The sequence below is a fragment of the Procambarus clarkii genome, chromosome 39 (genome assembly GCF_040958095.1).
Source record: "Procambarus clarkii isolate CNS0578487 chromosome 39, FALCON_Pclarkii_2.0, whole genome shotgun sequence".
Lineage (NCBI taxonomy): Eukaryota > Metazoa > Arthropoda > Malacostraca > Decapoda > Cambaridae > Procambarus > Procambarus clarkii.
This window is the reverse complement of record NC_091188.1, coordinates 14,368,360-14,385,429: the sequence shown is the minus strand read 5'-3', so window position 1 is coordinate 14,385,429 and position 17,070 is coordinate 14,368,360. Positions and strand designations below refer to the sequence as shown.

Sequence of the window (17,070 nt, the reverse complement as noted above, 5' to 3'; positions counted from 1 at the left end):
TTCGGTATGCTAGCCTTTTTTTTCCTAGTTCTTTTTGAGGGGAGATAAATCCTAGCTCTATCAGGAACTCTAAAATCAATACACTGTGATCACTCATTCCAAAAGGTGCTTCAACTTAACTTCCCTTATATCCCACTCATTTAGGGTAAATATTAGAACAAGCCTAGCTGATTCATCCTCTCCTCTCATTCTTGTCGGTCCCTTGATGTGCTGGCTTAGAAAGTTTCTTGTTGCCACATCCAGCAGCTTAGCTCTCCATGTGTCTGGTCCTCCATGTGGGTCTCTGTTCCCCCAATCTATCTTCCCATGGTTGAATTCCCCCGTGATTAGTAGTCCAGATACATTCCTACTAGAGACAGAAGCTGCTCTCTCTATTATGTTAATGGTTATCTTATCATGAGGTTATCTTGAGATGATTTCGGGGGCTTAGTGTCCCCGTGGCCCGGTCATCGACAAGGCCTCCAACCCCAGGAATCAGCCCGTAGCAGCTGTCTAACTCCCAGGTACCTATTAACTGCTAGGTAACAGGGACATCAGGGTGAAAAAAACGTTTTGCCCATTTGTCTCTGCCTCCACCGGGGATCGAACCCGAAACCTCAGGACTACATCCGAAACGCTGTCCATATAGCTGTCAAGCGCCCATGGTTATCTTAAGATCTTGAGGTTATCTTGAGATGATTTCGGGGCTTTAGTGTCCCCGCAGCCCGGTCCTCGACCAGGCCTCCACCCCGAGGAAGCAGCCCGTGACAGCTGACTAACACCCAGGTACCTATTTTACTGCTAGGTAACAGGGGCAACAGGGGCATGGTGGCCATGTTGTTTCTATCATATTCCTGTCTGGGTCTTCTGTCATTTGGTGGTGGGTTATATATGACTACGACTATCATTTTTTGTCCTCCAGTTGTTATGGTACCTGTTACGTAGTCACTGAAACCCTCACAGCCCTGAATAACCATCTCCTCCTTCTCTACACCACCTTCTCTTCCTTCTCTACCTTTCCTCACAACACAGTAGTCCTGTGGAAACACTGCATTTGTTATGGTTTTCGTGAACTTTGTTTCTGCGAGTGCTATTATGTCTGGGTTTTCTTCTAGTGCCCATTCACTAAGATCATTTGCTTTATTTGTAATCCCATTTATGTTAGTGTACATTGCCTTGAGGCTCACTTTCTTCTGCCCCTTCCTATATCACTTTCTTGGTGAGCGTTCTGTTGATTGAGCAAGATGTTCCATGGGTGTGAGCATTTGTAAGGTGGATAACAGGGTCTCGGAGGATACTAGGGTGAGGGGTGGGGGGTCAAGTGAAGGTGGGACAGGGAGGGTATGGGATGAAGGGGGAGAGAGGACAGGAAGGAAAAGGGGGGGAGGGGGGACATGGTGGGAGGAGGCGAGGAGTAGCAGGGTGGGAATGGGGTGAGGGGGGGAGGAAGAGTTGGCTGAGCATTTGAGTGGGGACAGGGAGAGTTTGGGGTGGGGGGGTTTCTATGCAGAGGAGGGTGGTGGAGTTGCCCTCCTTCTGGTGTTACTGGGTTGCTGGTTATGGGTCCCCCCCCCCCCCCTCACGAGTGTGTGTGTATGTGTGTGTATGTGTATGTGTGTGTGTGTGCACATGTACTCACCTATTTGTACTTGTGGGGATTGAGCTCTGGCTCTTGGGTCCCGCCTCTCAAACGTCAATCAACTGGTGTATAGACTCCTGAGCCTACTGGGCTCTGTCATATCTACATTTAAAACTGTGTATGGAGTCAGCCTCCACCACATCACTGCCTAATGCATTCCACCTGTTAACTACTCTGACATTGAAAAAGTTCTTTCTAACGTCCTTGTGGCTCATTGGGTACTCAGTTTCTACCTGTGTCCCCTTGTTCGAGTACTACCAGTGTTGAATAGTTTATCCTTGTCTACCCTGTCAATTGCCCTGAAGATTTTGTGGGTAGTGATCATATCTCCCCTTACTCTTCTGTCTTCCAGTGTCGTAAGGTGCATTTCCCGCAGCCTTTCCTCGTAACTCATGCCTCTTAGTTCTGGGATTAGCCTAGTCTCTGAACTCTGAACTTTTTCCAGCTTCGTCTTTTGCTTGACAAGGTACGGGCTCCATGCTGGGGCCGCATACTCCAGGACTGGTCTTACATATGTGGTATACAAGATTCTGAATGATTCCTTACACAGGTTCCTGAAGGCTGTTCTAATGTTAGCCTGCCTCGCATATGCCACAGACGTTATTCTTTTTATGTGGGCTTCAGGAGACAGGTTTGGTGTGATATCAACTCTTAAATCTTTCTCTCTGTCCGATTCATGAAGTACTTCATCTCCTATTCTGTATCCTGTGGCTGGTCTCCTGTTTCCACCACATAGTTTCATTACTTTGCATTTAATCGAGTTGAACTTTAGCAGCCATTCGTTGGACCATTCGGGGAGCCGGTCGGCCGAGTGGACAGCACGCTAGACTTGTGATCCTGGGTTCGATCCCAGTCACTGGCGAGAAACAATGGGCAGAGTTTCTTTCACCCTGATACCCCTGTTATCTAGCAGTAAAATAGGTACCTGGGTGTTAATCAGCTGTCACGGGCTGCTTCCTGGGGGTGGAGACCTGGTCGAGGACCGGGCCGCGGGGACACTAAAAGCCCCGAAATCATCTCAAGATAACCTCAAGATGACCATTCATTCAGTCTGTCAAGGTCATCTTGTAGCCTCCTCCTATCACTCTCTGTTTGAATCCTCCTTATGATTTTTGCATCGTCAGCAAACATTGAGAGAAACGAGTCTATACCCTCTGGGAGATCATTTACATATATCGGAAACAGTATAGGTCCAAGGACTGACCCCTGCGGGACTCCTCTTGTAACGTCTCGCCAATCTGAGACCTCACCCCTTACAGTGACTCGTTTTCTTTTGTTTCTTAGGTACTCCCATAAACAATGGAGTACCTTCCCTTTCACTCCAGCCTGCATCTCCAGCTTTTTCACTAGCCTCTTGTGTGGTACTGTATCAAATGCTTTCTGGCAATCTAAAAATATGCAGTCTGCCCACCCCTCTCTTGCCTGATTTTTGTTGCCTAGTCATAGAATTCAATTAGCCATGTGAGGCATTACTTGCTATCCCTGAACCCATGTTGATGCCGTGTTACAAAGTTACTTCACTCCAGATGTTCCACTAGCTTTCTTGGCACAATATTCTCCATCAGCTTGCATGGTATGCACGTTAGGGGCACTAGCCTGTAGTTCAGTGCCTCCTGTCTATCCCCCTTCTTGTATATCGGGACTACATTAGCTGCTTTGCAAGTTTCTGGCAGGTCCTTTGTTGTCAGTGATTTGTTATACACTATGGAAAGTGGCAGGCACAGTTCTTCTGCTCCTTCCTTTAGTATCCGAGGGGAGATGCCATCTGGACCTATAGCCTTTCTCACATCCAACTCTAGTAACAACTTCTTTACTTCCTCACTGGTAATCTCAAACTCTTCTAGTGGTTCCTGGTTAACTATTCCCTCTCTTATCTCTGGAATTTCTCCTTGCTTTAAGGTGAAGACCTCCTGGAATTTCTTATTCAGTTCCTCACAACTTCCTTGTCGTTTGTAGTGAATCCTTTTGCCCCTAACCTTAATTTCATTATCTGTTCCTTTACTGTTGTTTTTCTCCTGATGTGGCTGTGCAGCAATTTAGGCTGAGTCTTTGCCTTGCTTGCGATGTCATTTTCGTATTGTCTTTTTGCCTCTCTTCTCATCCTGACATATTCATTCCTGGCACTCTAGTATCTTTCTCTGCTCTCAAGTGTCCTGTTATTCCTATAGTTTCTCCATGCCCTTTTACTTTGCTACTTAGCTAGCTTACATCTCAATAAACCATGGGGTTTCACATCTTCATTTCCCTTTTTCCCCTTTGGACTGGGACAAACTTATTTGCTGCTTTCTTGCACTTCTGCGTGATGTAGTCCATCATGTCTTTGGCCAGTCTTTCCCCTGAGCTCTGTTTCCCATGCTATATCTGTTAGGAATTTTCTTATCTACTCATAGTTACCCTTACGGAATGCCAGCCATTTGTTTTCAGTTCCCCTCCTCGAGTTCAATAACCCTTCATCAACCAGAGACTCAAACACCAGTGTACTGTGGTCGCTCATTCCTACTGGAGTCTCAAGAGCAATTTCCCTCATGTCGGAGTCGTTCAGTGTAAAGTGTGGCCCTACTCTGTGTGTGTGTGTGTGTGTGTGTGTGTGTGTGTGTGTGTGTGTGTGTGTGTGTGTGTGTGTGTGTGTGTGTGTGTGTGTGTGTGTGTACTCACCTAGTTGTGTTTGCGGGGGTTGAGCTCTGGCTCTTTGGTCCCGCCTCTCAACCGTCAATCAACAGGTGTACAGATTCCTGAGCCTACTGGGCTCTGTCATATCTACACTTGAAACTGTGCATGGAGTCACCCTCCACCACATTACTTCCTAATGCATTCCATTTGTCAACCACTCTGACACTAAAAAAGTTCTTTCTAATATCTCTGTGGCTCATTTGGGCACTCAGTTTCCACCTGTGTCCCCTTGTGCGTGTTCCCCTTGTGTTAAATAGACTGTCTTTATCTACCCTATCAATCCCCTTCAGAATCTTGAATGTGGTGATCATGTCCCCCCTAACTCTTCTGTCTTCCAGCGAAGTGAGGTTTAATTCCCGGAGTCTCTCCTCGTAGCTCATACCTCTCAGCTCGGGTACTAGTCTGGTGGCAAACCTTTGAACCTTTTCCAGTTTAGTCTTATCCTTGACTAGATATGGACTCCATGCTGGGGCTGCATACTCCAGGATTGGCCTGACATATGTGGTATACAAAGTTCTGAATGATTCTTTACACAAGTTTCTGAATGCCGTTCGTATGTTGGCCAGCCTGGCATATGCCGCTGATGTTATCCGCTTGATATGTGCTGCAGGAGACAGTTCTGGCGTGATATCAACCCCCAAGTCTTTTTCCTTCCCTGACTCCTGAAGAATTTCCTCTCCCAGATGATACCTTGTATCTGGCCTCCTGCTCCCTACACCTATCTTCATTACATTACATTTGGTTGGGTCAAACTCTAACAACCATTTGTTCGACCATTCCTTCAGCTTGTCTAGGTCTTCTTGAAGCCTCAAACAGTCCTCTTCTGTTTTAATCCTTCTCATAATTTTAGCATCGTCCGCAAACATTGAGAGAAATGAATGTGTGTGTGTGTGTGTGTGTGTGTGTGTGTGTGTGTGTGTGTGTGTGTGTGTGTGTGTGTGTGTGTGTGTGTGTATGTGTGTGTGTTTACTAGTTGTGTTTACTTGTTGTGTTTTTGCGGGGGTTGAGCTTTGCTCTTTCGGCCCGCCTCTCAACTGTCAATCAACTGTTTTACTAACTACATTTTTTTTTTTTTTTTTTTTTTTTTTCCCCACACACCACACACACACCCCCCAGGAAGCAGCCCGTGACAGCTGACTAACTCCCAGGTACCTATTTACTGCTAGGTAACAGGGGCACTTAGGGTGAAAGAAACTTTGCCCATTTGTTTCTGCCTCGTGCGGGAATCGAACCCGCGCCACAGAATTACGAGTCCTGCGCGCTATCCACCAGGCTACGAGGCCCCCTTGTGTGTGTGTGTGTGTGTGTGTGTGTGTTAGAAATGTAGTAGACATAATGTCGGGAAAACAAAATTGGTTGGAAAGGCGGGGTCCAAGAGCTTGTAGCTCGATTCCACAGATACACGAAATAAACACACACACACACACACGCACACGCACACACACACACACACACGCACATACACACACACACACACACGCACATACACACACACACACACACACGCACACACACACACTTTACATATGAGAGAGCGGGAACATATATTTTGAGTGACTGGAGCCGTGTAATTTACCAAGGGCCACAATTATTTATCCGCGATATATTGGAGCTGTGAGCGTGTATATTAATGTCCCGCCCCCACGGTGGGAGTCCCACGCTAATGTCCCGCCCCCACGGTGGGAGTCCCACGCTAATGTCCCGCCCCCCACGGTGGGAGTCCCACGCTAATGTCCCGCCCCGCACGGTGGGAGTCCCACGCTAATGTCCCGCCCCGCACGGTGGGAGTCCCACGTTAATGTCCCGCCCCCCACGGTGGGAGTCCCACGCTAATGTCCCGCCCCCACGGTGGGGGTCCCACGCTAATGTCCCGCCCCCCACGGTGGGAGTCCCACGCTAATGTCCCGCCCCCACGGTGGGAGTCCCACGCTAATGTCCCGCCCCCACGGTGGGAGTCCCACGCTAATGTCCCGCCCCCCACGGTGGGAGTCCCACGTTAATGTCCCGCCCCCACGGTGGGAGTCCCACGTTAATGTCCCGCCCCCCACGGTGGGAGTCCCACGTTAATGTCCCGCCCCCCACGGTGGGAGTCCCACGTTAATGTCCCGCCCCCCACGGTGGGAGTCCCACGCTAATGTCCCGCCCCCACGGGTGGGAGTCCCACGTTAATGTCCCGCCCCCGTCACTCTCACCCATCGCTCATCCACCTCTCACCGCCTCCCACGTCACAAACACGAATTTTGTGTGGGAGAGTGACGGTGGTTGTGGAGGTTAACGTTAGTGTGGGAGTTAAGGGGGTGGTATAGTGGAGTTTAAGGGAACCAAGGGAGTTAAGGGAGTTAAGGGGTGCAAGGGGGTAAAGGGGCTTGACGGTGAGGACAATATATTGTGCTCTCCGGATCAAAGGGACACGAAGCATTCCAGAACACAGTTTAATGGGAGCATTGATAACAATGACGAAACAATTAAATAATCCACAGAGCACTGTGCTCTAATGTAGTACAAGACTTGTGCACCAGTGGTGGCCAAGTCCCCCGGAGTGGTGGCCAAGCTAGTCCCCCGGAGTGGTGGCCAAGTCCCCCGGAGTGGTGGCCAAGTCCCCCGGAGTGGTGGCCAAGTCCCCCGGAGTGGTGGCCAAGCCCCCCCCCCGGAGTGGTGGCCAAGCTAGTCCCCCGGAGTGGTGGCCAAGTTCCCCGGAGTGGTGGCCAAGTCCCCCGGAGTGGTGGCCAAGTCCCCCGGAGTGGTGGCCAAGTCCCCCGGAGTGGTGGCCAAGTCCCCCGGAGTGGTGGCCAAGTCCCCCGGAGTGGTGGCCAAGTCCCCCGGAGTGGTGGCCAAGCCCCCCCCCCGGAGTGGTGGCCAAGCTAGTCCCCCGGAGTGGTGGCCAAGTCCCCCGGAGTGGTGGCCAAGTCCCCCGGAGTGGTGGCCAAGTCCCCCGGAGTGGTGGCCAAGCTAGTCCCCCGGAGTGGTGGCCAAGTCCCCCGGAGTGGTGGCCAAGCTAGTCCCCCGGAGTGGTGGCCAAGTCCCCCGGAGTGGTGGCCAAGTCCCCCGGAGTGGTGGCCAAGCTAGTCCCCCGGAGTGGTGGCCAAGTCCCCCGGAGTGGTGGCCAAGTCCCCCGGAGTGGTGGCCAAGTCCCCCGGAGTGGTGGCCAAGCTAGTCCCCCGGAGTGGTGGCCAAGTCCCCCGGAGTGGTGGCCAAGTCCCCCGGAGTGGTGGCCAAGTCCCCCGGAGTAGTGGCCAAGTCCCCCGGAGTAGTGGCCAAGTCCCCCGGAGTAGTGGCCAAGTCCCCCGGAGTAGTGGCCAAGTCCCCCCCCGGAGTGGTGGCCAAGCCCCCCCCCGGAGTGGTGGCCAAGCCCCCCCCCGGAGTGGTGGCCAAGCTAGTCCCCCGGAGTGGTGGCCAAGCTAGTCCCCCGGAGTGGTGGCCAAGTCCCCCGGAGTGGTGGCCAAGTCCCCCGGAGTGGTGGCCAAGTCCCCCGGAGTGGTGGCCAAGTCCCCCGGAGTGGTGGCCAAGTCCCCCGGAGTGGTGGCCAAGTCCCCCGGAGTGGTGGCCAAGTCCCCCGGAGTGGTGGCCAAGTCCCCCGGAGTGGTGGCCAAGTCCCCCGGAGTGGTGGCCAAGTCCCCCGGAGTGGTGGCCAAGTCCCCCGGAGTGGTGGCCAAGTCCCCCGGAGTGGTGGCCAAGTCCCCCGGAGTGGTGGCCAAGTCCCCCGGAGTGGTGGCCAAGTCCCCCGGAGTGGTGGCCAAGTCCCCCGGAGTGGTGGCCAAGTCCCCCGGAGTGGTGGCCAAGTCCCCCGGAGTGGTGGCCAAGTCCCCCGGAGTGGTGGCCAAGTCCCCCGGAGTGGTGGCCAAGCCCCCCCCCGGAGTGGTGGCCAAGCCCCCCCCCGGACTGGTGGCCAAGTCCCCCGGAGTGGTGGCCAAGCCCCCCCCGGAGTGGTGGCCAAGCCCCCCCCCGGACTGGTGGCCAAGTCCCCCGGAGTGGTGGCCAAGCCCCCCCCGGAGTGGTGGCCAAGCCCCCCCCGGAGTGGTGGCCAAGCCCCCCCCGGACTGGTGGCCAAGTCCCCCGGAGTGGTGGCCAAGTCCCCCGGAGTGGTGGCCAAGTCCCCCGGAGTGGTGGCCAAGTCCCCCGGAGTGGTGGCCAAGTCCCCCGGAGTGGTGGCCAAGTCCCCCGGAGTGGTGGCCAAGTCCCCCGGAGTGGTGGCCAAGTCCCCCGGAGTGGTGGCCAAGTCCCCCGGAGTGGTGGCCAAGTCCCCCGGAGTGGTGGCCAAGTCCCCCGGAGTGGTGGCCAAGTCCCCCGGAGTGGTGGCCAAGTCCCCCGGAGTGGTGGCCAAGTCCCCCGGAGTGGTGGCCAAGCCCCCCCCCCCGGAGTAGTGGCCAAGTCCCCCCGGAGTGGTGGCCAAGTCCCCCGGAGAGGTGGCCAAGTCCCCCGGAGTGGTGGCCAAGTCCCCCGGAGTGGTGGCCAAGTCCCCCGGAGTAATTGCCTCACTGTGCCAATGTGGTCATCGTTTACAGGAAGGGTTACACCTCCCTCAAGTCTCCAGTGGGACCATAACTTGAGCCAGATAATATTATAACTTGAGCCAGATAATATTATAACTCGAGCCTGATAATACCATAACTTGAGCCAGATAATATTATAACTTGAGCCAGATAATATTATAACTTGAGCCAGATAATATTATAACTTGAGCCTGATAATACCATAACTTGAGCCAGATAATATCATAACTTGAGCCAGATAATATCATAACTTGAGCCAGATAATATCATAACTTGAGCCAGATAATATTATAACTTGAGCCAGATAATATTATAACTTGAGCCAGATAATATCATAGCTTGAGCCAGATAATATCATAACTTGAGCCAGATAAAACCCTAACTTGAGCCAGATAATATCATAGCTTGAGCCAGATAATATCATAACCTGAGCCAGATAATACCATAACTTGAGCCAGATAATACCATAACTTGAGCCAGGTAATACCATAACTTGAGCCAGATAATATTATAACTTGAACCAGATAATATCATAGCTTGAGCCAGATAATATCATAACTTGAGCCAGATAAAACCCTAACTTGAGCCAGATAATATCATAGCTTGAGCCAGATAATATCATAACCTGAGCCAGATAATACCATAACTTGAGCCAGATGATAACAGCTACACATGACTGCAGGACGCTGCTGATGGGTTGGTGGAGGACAAGATGGTAGCCGCTGACGCTGAGGATCACCCGAGACGGGCTCCAGGTGTGGACGGGTCTGGCACGGACCCTAAGGGCTCCCTCCTCCTCACAAGACCTTCAGATGACGTCTCCAAGGACAATCCCTGGACAAAATGTGTGCCAGAAACGGACGTCAAAAGTCGACTCGTCCTCCCAATAGAGCGTCGCATCTTGACGTATGTTCTACCTATGGTCTAAAATTGTCGTACTAGAAAATGGTAGCGACTCGTGAAATTGACATACTGTCCCGTTTTCTGTTTTGGGTCCTCTGGTAGGTTAGGATAAGGGCACTTTAGTACGATAGTTTCTTGACGTTGGGGAACCTTAGGAGGACGGTTGTTGTTGTTTGTTGTTTTTGAATCGGCTACTGGGAACAAAAGTTGCAAGTAGCACGGGCTATGGTGAGCCCGTAGTGGAGGATGGGCGGCAAAAGTTCCTGCTTTAAGCGACAACTCAATGGCATCTTGTGTGACTTTCCAGGTAAACTAAAAGTAAATAAATTGTTTCCCTTACGTTTTTAGTTATGAATTGATCAATAGTTTCTTTAATATTTAGTATCATTACAGCTACACTGGTGCAAGGTCACTACACCCTGTAGTGGTCCTGAAGGTCACTACACCCTGGTCACAACACCCTGGTCACTACACCCTGGTCACAACACCCTGGTCACAACACCCTGGTCACAACACCCTGGTCACTACACCCTGGTCACAACAACCTGGTCACAACACTCTGGTCACAACACCCTGGTCACAACACCCTGGTCTCAACACCCTGGTCTCAACACCCTGGTCACAACAACCTGGTCACAACACCCTGGTCACAACACCCTGGTCACAACACCCTGGTCACAACACCCTGGTCACTACACCCTGGTCACTACACCCTGGTCACTACACCCTGGTCACTACACCCTGGTCACTACACCCTGGTCACTACACCCTGGTCACAACACCCTGGTCACAACACCCTGGTCACAACACCCTGGTCACAACACCCTTGTCACAACACCCTGGTCACGACACCCTGGTCACGACACCCTGGTCACGACACCCTGGTCACGACACCCTGGTCACAACACCCTGGTCTCAACACCCTGGTCTCAACACCCTGGTCTCAACACCCTGGTCACAACACCCTGGTCACAACACCCTGGTCACAACACCCTGGTCACAACACCCTGGTCACAACACCCTGGTCACAACACCCTGGTCACAACACCCTGGTCACAACACCCTGGTCACTACACCCTGGTCACTACACCCTGGACACTACACCCTGGACACAACACCCTGGTCACTACACTCTGGTCACTACACCCTGGTTACTACACCCAGGTCACTACACCCTGGTCACTACACCCTGGACACAACACCCTGGTCACTACACTCTGGTCACTACACCCTGGTCACTACACTCTGGTTACTACACCCAGGTCACAACACCCTGGTCACAACACCCTGGTCACAACACCCTGGTCACAACACCCTGGTCACAACACCCTGGTCACAACACCCTGGTCACAACACCCTGGTCACTACACCCTGGTCACTACACCCTGGTCACTACACCCTGGTCACTACACCCTGGTCACTACACCCTGGTCACAACACCCTGGTCACTACACCCTGGTCACTACACCCTGGTCACTACACCCTGGTCACTACACCCTGGTCACTACACCCAGGTCACTACACCCTGAGCGACTGCATGCAGTAAATCATTAACTAAATAATAACAGACCATCAACAGGCGAATAATTTTCCAGACGTGGCTTAGGGGAGTGAAGGAGTGATATGGGAAATAAGGAGGTTAAGGGGAGAGAGTGGTTAAGGGGAGAGAGTGGTTAAGGGGAGGTTAAGGGGAGAGAGGGAGTTATGGGGAGAGAGTGGTTAAGGAGAGAAAGGGAGTTAAGGGGAGAGAGTGGTTAAGGGGAGAGAGTGGTTAAGGGGAGAGAGGGAGTTAAGGGGAGAGAGTGGTTAAGGGGAGAGAGTGGTTAAGGGGAGGTTAAGGGGAGAGAGTGGTTAAGGGGAGAGAGGGAGTTATGGGGAGAGAGTAGTTAAGGAGAGAAAGGGAGTTAAGGGGAGAGAGTGGTTAAGGGGAGGTTAAGGTGAGAGAGTGGTTAAGGGGAGAGAGTGGTTAAGGGGAGGATAAGGGGAGAGAGGGAGTTAAGGGGAATCAGGGGTCTTGTGAGGCAGAGAACCATTAGAGGAAAGCGTAAAGCCATTACAACTGTATAGCCCTTGGAAAGTGGTCAGGATAAGGATTAGGGCTAGGACGGAGGGAAGGAATGGTGCCCAACCCCTTGGACGGTCGGGGATTGAACGCCGACCCGCATGAAGCGAGACCGTCACTCTACCTTCTGCCTAAGAGTCGCAATTTGCTGATGCATGTTTTTCATCTCTCTTATTTACCTTTTCATTATTTGTCTTGTTCTCATGCCTTATATTTTTCTTCTTCTTCTTCTTCTCAGTAAACTTTATTAATATTTAGTTAATAATATTTTATTAACACGTCACTGATGAGACACAGGACAAGGCACTGATGAGACACAGGACAAGGCACTGATGAGACACAGGACAAGGCACTGATGAGACACAGGACAAGGCACTGATGAGACACAGGACAAGGCACTGATGAGACACAGGACAAGGCACTGAGACACAGGACAAGGCACTGATGAGACACAGGACAAGGCACTGATGAGACACAGGACAAGGCACTGATGAGACACAGGACACGTCAGTGATGAGAAACAGAACACGTCAGTGATGAGAAACAGGACACGTCAGTGATGAGAAACAGGACTCGTGAGTGATGAGAAACACGACACGTCGATGATGAGAAACAGGACACGTCGATGATGAGACACAGGACACGCCAGTGATGAGAAACAGAACACGTCGATGATGAGAAACTGGACACGTCGATGATGAGAAACAGAACACGTCGATGATGAGAAACAGGACACGTCAATGATGAGAAACAGGACACGTCGATGATGAGAAACAGGACACGTCAGTGATGAGAAACAGGACACATCGATGATGATGAGACACAGGACACGTAGATGATGAGAAACAGGACACGTCAGTGATGAGAAACAGGACACGTCGATGATGAGAAACAGGACACGTCAGTGATGAGAAACAGGACACGTCGATGATGAGACACAGGACACGTCGATGATGAGAAACAGGACACGTCGATGATGAGACACAGGACACGTCGATGATGAGACACAGGACACGTCAGTGATGAGACACAGGACACGTCAGTGATGAGACACAGGACACGTCAGTGATGAGACACAGGACACGTCAGTGATGAGAAACAGGACACGTCAGTGATGAGAAACAGGACACGTCAGTGATGAGAAACAGGACACGTCGATGATGAGACACAGGACACGTCGATGATGAGACACAGGACACGTCAGTGATGAGACACAGGACACGTCAGTGATGAGACACAGGACACGTCAGTGATGAGACACAGGACACGTCAGTGATGAGACACAGGACACGTCAGTGATGAGACACAGGACACGTCAGTGATGAGACACAGGACACGTCAGTGATGAGACACAGGACACGTCAGTGATGAGACACAGGACACGTCAGTGATGAGACACAGGACACGTCGATGATGAGACACAGGACACGTCAGTGATGAGACACAGGACACGTCAGTGATGAGAAACAGGACACGTCAGTGATGAGACACAGGACAAGACACTAAAGAGAGACATTAAATGTAAGAACAGTAATTGAAAATTTACTCTCCACTTTCTACAAAAGACGAAACAATCATATTTTTGTATTTACATTTATTCATTTTAATCTTATGAATAAATATGATCAACTTCCTATAAATACAACATTCTGGCAAATCTTTTTTTATCATAGTTACCGCCTCACAATACCTGCTTCCTTTATTCCCTTATATTAACATGTGCGTGTGTGTTTGACATGTATTATTAACTTTGTAAAAACACATGTAATAAACATTCAAAATATTACTTTTTACAAAATAATTAGTTAAGGATTTATAAATAAGTAATGATATATACATATTAGGTTAATTCTTGATACACACCAGATAAATATAAATAAATATATAAATATATAATCTCGATATATATATATATATATATATATATATATATATATATATATATATATATATATATATATATATAATGTTTTTCTTCACTGTCGAGGATAATTGAAAAATTAATTCTCCAAAGTTCATTTTCACATTTTTATTTATGGTCTGACGCCTAGAAGCATTTCGTAAGAGACATCTCACATTTTCAAAGACAAATTTTTATTTACTCCGTTTCATTCTTATATTTGTTTTTTGGGTGAGGTGATAAAACACGAACCAATGGGCAATCATGAGGTAAAGATAATTTTACATAGTCAGGACACGAATTATTGCTTATTTTCTCTTCTTGCTCCTGTGTTGGTTCGGGGGTCTTGAAGTGGGTAGAATGTAATTATGTGTTAATTGGCTGCTGATTGCTGGTGTTGACTTTTTGGTGTGTAGTGCCTCGCAGATGTCGAGCCTCGTGCTCTCGCTGTACCTATCGATAATTTCAGTGTTGCTTGTTAAGATTTCTCTGGTGATGGTGCGGTTGTATGAGGAGATTATGTGCTCCTTGATGGAGCCCCGTTGTTTGTGCATTGTGCACAGGAACGTGTTTTATCACCTCACCCAAAAACAAATATAAGCTTGAAACGGAGTACATAAAAATTTGTCTCTGAAAACATGAGAAAAGTCTTATGAAATGCTTCTAGGCGTCAGACTATAAATAAAAATGTGAAAATGAACTTTGGAGAGTTAAGTTTTGAATTACCCTCGATAGTAAAGAAAAACGTAAGAAATATTAAAAAGATTCGTGTTGATTGATTTGATACATTTATATACAGATATGCAACGACGATAAAATAAAACACAGATCTGTTGAAATGTTGAATAACAACAATGAAATAGTAGATAACAAGTGAAGTGCTTTTGACGTGTTTGAAGTCCTCATCAGCAGAGCTCTGTTAACGATCACTTAAACAAAGCGTTTTAATGCACTATATATATATATATATATATATATATATATATATATATATATATATATATATATATATATATATATATATATATATATATATGTATATATATATATAATGTATATATATATATAATGTATATATATATATAATGTATATATATATATAATGTATATATATATATATATATATATATATATATATATATATATATATATAATCATATATATATATATATAATGTATATATATATATATAATGTATATATATATATGTCGTACCTAGTAGCCAGAACTCACTTCTCAGCCTACTATGCAAGGGCTAATTTGCCTAATAAGACAAGTTTTCATGAATTAATTGTTTTTCGAGTACCTAACCTACCTAACCTAACCTAACCTAACTTTTTCCGCTACCTAACCTAACCTAACCTATTAAGATAGGTTAGGTTAGGTAGGGTTGGTTGGGTTTGTTCATATATCTACGTTAATTTAAACTCTAATAAAAAAAAATTGACGTCATACATAATGAAATGGGTAGCTTTATCATTTCATAAGAAAAAAATTAGAGAAAATATATTAATTCAGGAAAACTTGGCTTATTAGGCAAATCGGGCCTTGCATAGTAGGCTGAGAAGTGCGTTCTGGCTACTAGGTACGACATATATATATATATATATATATATATATATATATATATATATATAATGTATATATATATATATAATGCATATATATATATATATATATATATATAATGTATATATATATATATAATGCATATATATATATATATATATATATATATAATGTATATATATATATATATATATATAATGTATATATATATATATATATATATATATATATATATATAATGTATATATATATATATGATGTATATATATATATATAATGTATATATATATATATAATGTATATATATATATAATGTATATATATATATATATATAATGTATATATATATATATATAATGTATATATATATATATATATATATATATATAATGTATATATATATATATATATAATGTATATATATATATATATATATAATGTATATATATATATATATATATATATATATATAATGTATATATATATATATATATAATGTATATATATATATATATATATATATATATATATATATATATATAATGTATATATATATATATAATGTATATATATATATAATGTATATATATATATAATGTATATATATATATAATGCATATATATATATAATGTATATATATATATATATATATATATATATAATGTATATATATATATATATAATGTATATATATATAATGTGTATATATATATATATAATGTATATATATATATAATGTATATATATATATAATGTATATATATATATAATGTATATATATATATAATGTATATATATAATGTATATATATATATATAATGTATATATATATAATGTATATATATATATAATGTATATATATATATATATATATAATGTATATATATATATAATGTATATATATATATATATGTATATATATATATATATATATGTATATATATAATGTATGTATATATATATAATGTATGTATATATATATAATGTATGTATATATATATGTATATATATATATATATATATATATATATATATAATGTATATATATATATATAATATGTATATATATATATATATAATGTATATATATATATATATAATGTATATATATATATAATATGTATATATATATATATATATATATAATTAGTATATTTTGGTAGCAGTCTTTCCTGTAGACATATTTTATTAAATATGACCGAAAAAGTAAGATTAATAATTCTAACACGAATTTTCTCAATCTTTCGTACATTATGCTTCACTGTTGGAGGTAAATCAAAAATCACTTCTCCAAAATTCATTTTTATTTCTAGTCTGACGCGACACGGGCGCGTTTCGTAAAACTTATTACATTTTCAAAGATATTCTTTGAAAATGTAATAAGTTTTACGAAACGCGCCCGTGTCGCGTCAGACTAGAAATAAAAATGAATTTTGGAGAAGTGATTTTTGATTTACCTCCAACAGTGAAGCATAATGTACGAAAGATTGAGAAAATTCGTGTTAGAATTATTAATCTTACTTTTTCGGTCATATTTAATAAAATATATATATAATGTATATATATATATATATATATATATATATATATATAATATGTATATATATATATATATATATATAATGTATATATATATGTCGTACCTAATAGCCAGAACGCACTTCTCAGCTTACTATGCAAGGCCCGATTTGCCTAATAAGCCAAGTTTTCATGAATTAATTGTTTTTCGACTACCTAACCTAACTTTTTCGGCTACCTAACGTAACCTAACCTATAAAGATAGGTTAGGTTAGGTTAGGTAGGGTTGGTTAGGTTTGGTCATATATCTACGTTAATTTTAACTTGAATAAAAAAAAA

The 17,070-nt window shown here is 45.1% G+C and overlaps 2 protein-coding genes across 2 annotated transcripts in view; one reads left to right on the top strand and one right to left on the bottom strand.

Annotated features, from left to right (window-relative positions):
- Positions 1-7,686: 7,686 nt before the first annotated feature.
- On the bottom strand, positions 7,687-14,197 carry LOC138372539 (autotransporter adhesin BpaC-like). Its single transcript, XM_069338012.1, has 3 exons — positions 14,097-14,197; positions 8,311-8,763; positions 7,687-8,167 (listed from the first exon to the last, which is right to left on the bottom strand). The coding sequence occupies exons 1-3, from the start codon at positions 14,195-14,197 to the stop codon at positions 7,687-7,689; spliced, it is 1,035 nt and encodes a 344-aa protein (XP_069194113.1).
- A 141-nt stretch (positions 14,198-14,338) lies between these two features.
- The window catches only part of LOC138372538 (uncharacterized), an 8,091-nt gene continuing 5,359 nt past the window's right edge, over positions 14,339-17,070 (top strand). Inside the window, exon 1 of the mRNA XM_069338010.1 lies at positions 14,339-14,389. Within this exon, the coding sequence (XP_069194111.1) occupies positions 14,339-14,389 (51 nt within the window). The remainder of the gene's footprint in view (positions 14,390-17,070) is intronic.

Excerpts from the sequence above, each read along its gene's own strand:
- LOC138372539 (XM_069338012.1), bottom strand. The coding sequence starts at position 14,197 with ATGCACAAACAACGGGGCTCCATCAAGGAGCACATAATCTCCTCATAC. Across the intron at positions 8,764-14,096 it reads AACACTGAAATTATCGATAG|TGAGGCAATTACTCCGGGGG; the intron begins GTACAGCGAGAG and ends ACATTGGCACAG. Across the intron at positions 8,168-8,310 it reads ACCAGTCCGGGGGGGGCTTG|TCCGGGGGGGGGCTTGGCCA; the intron begins GCCACCACTCCG and ends CTTGGCCACCAG.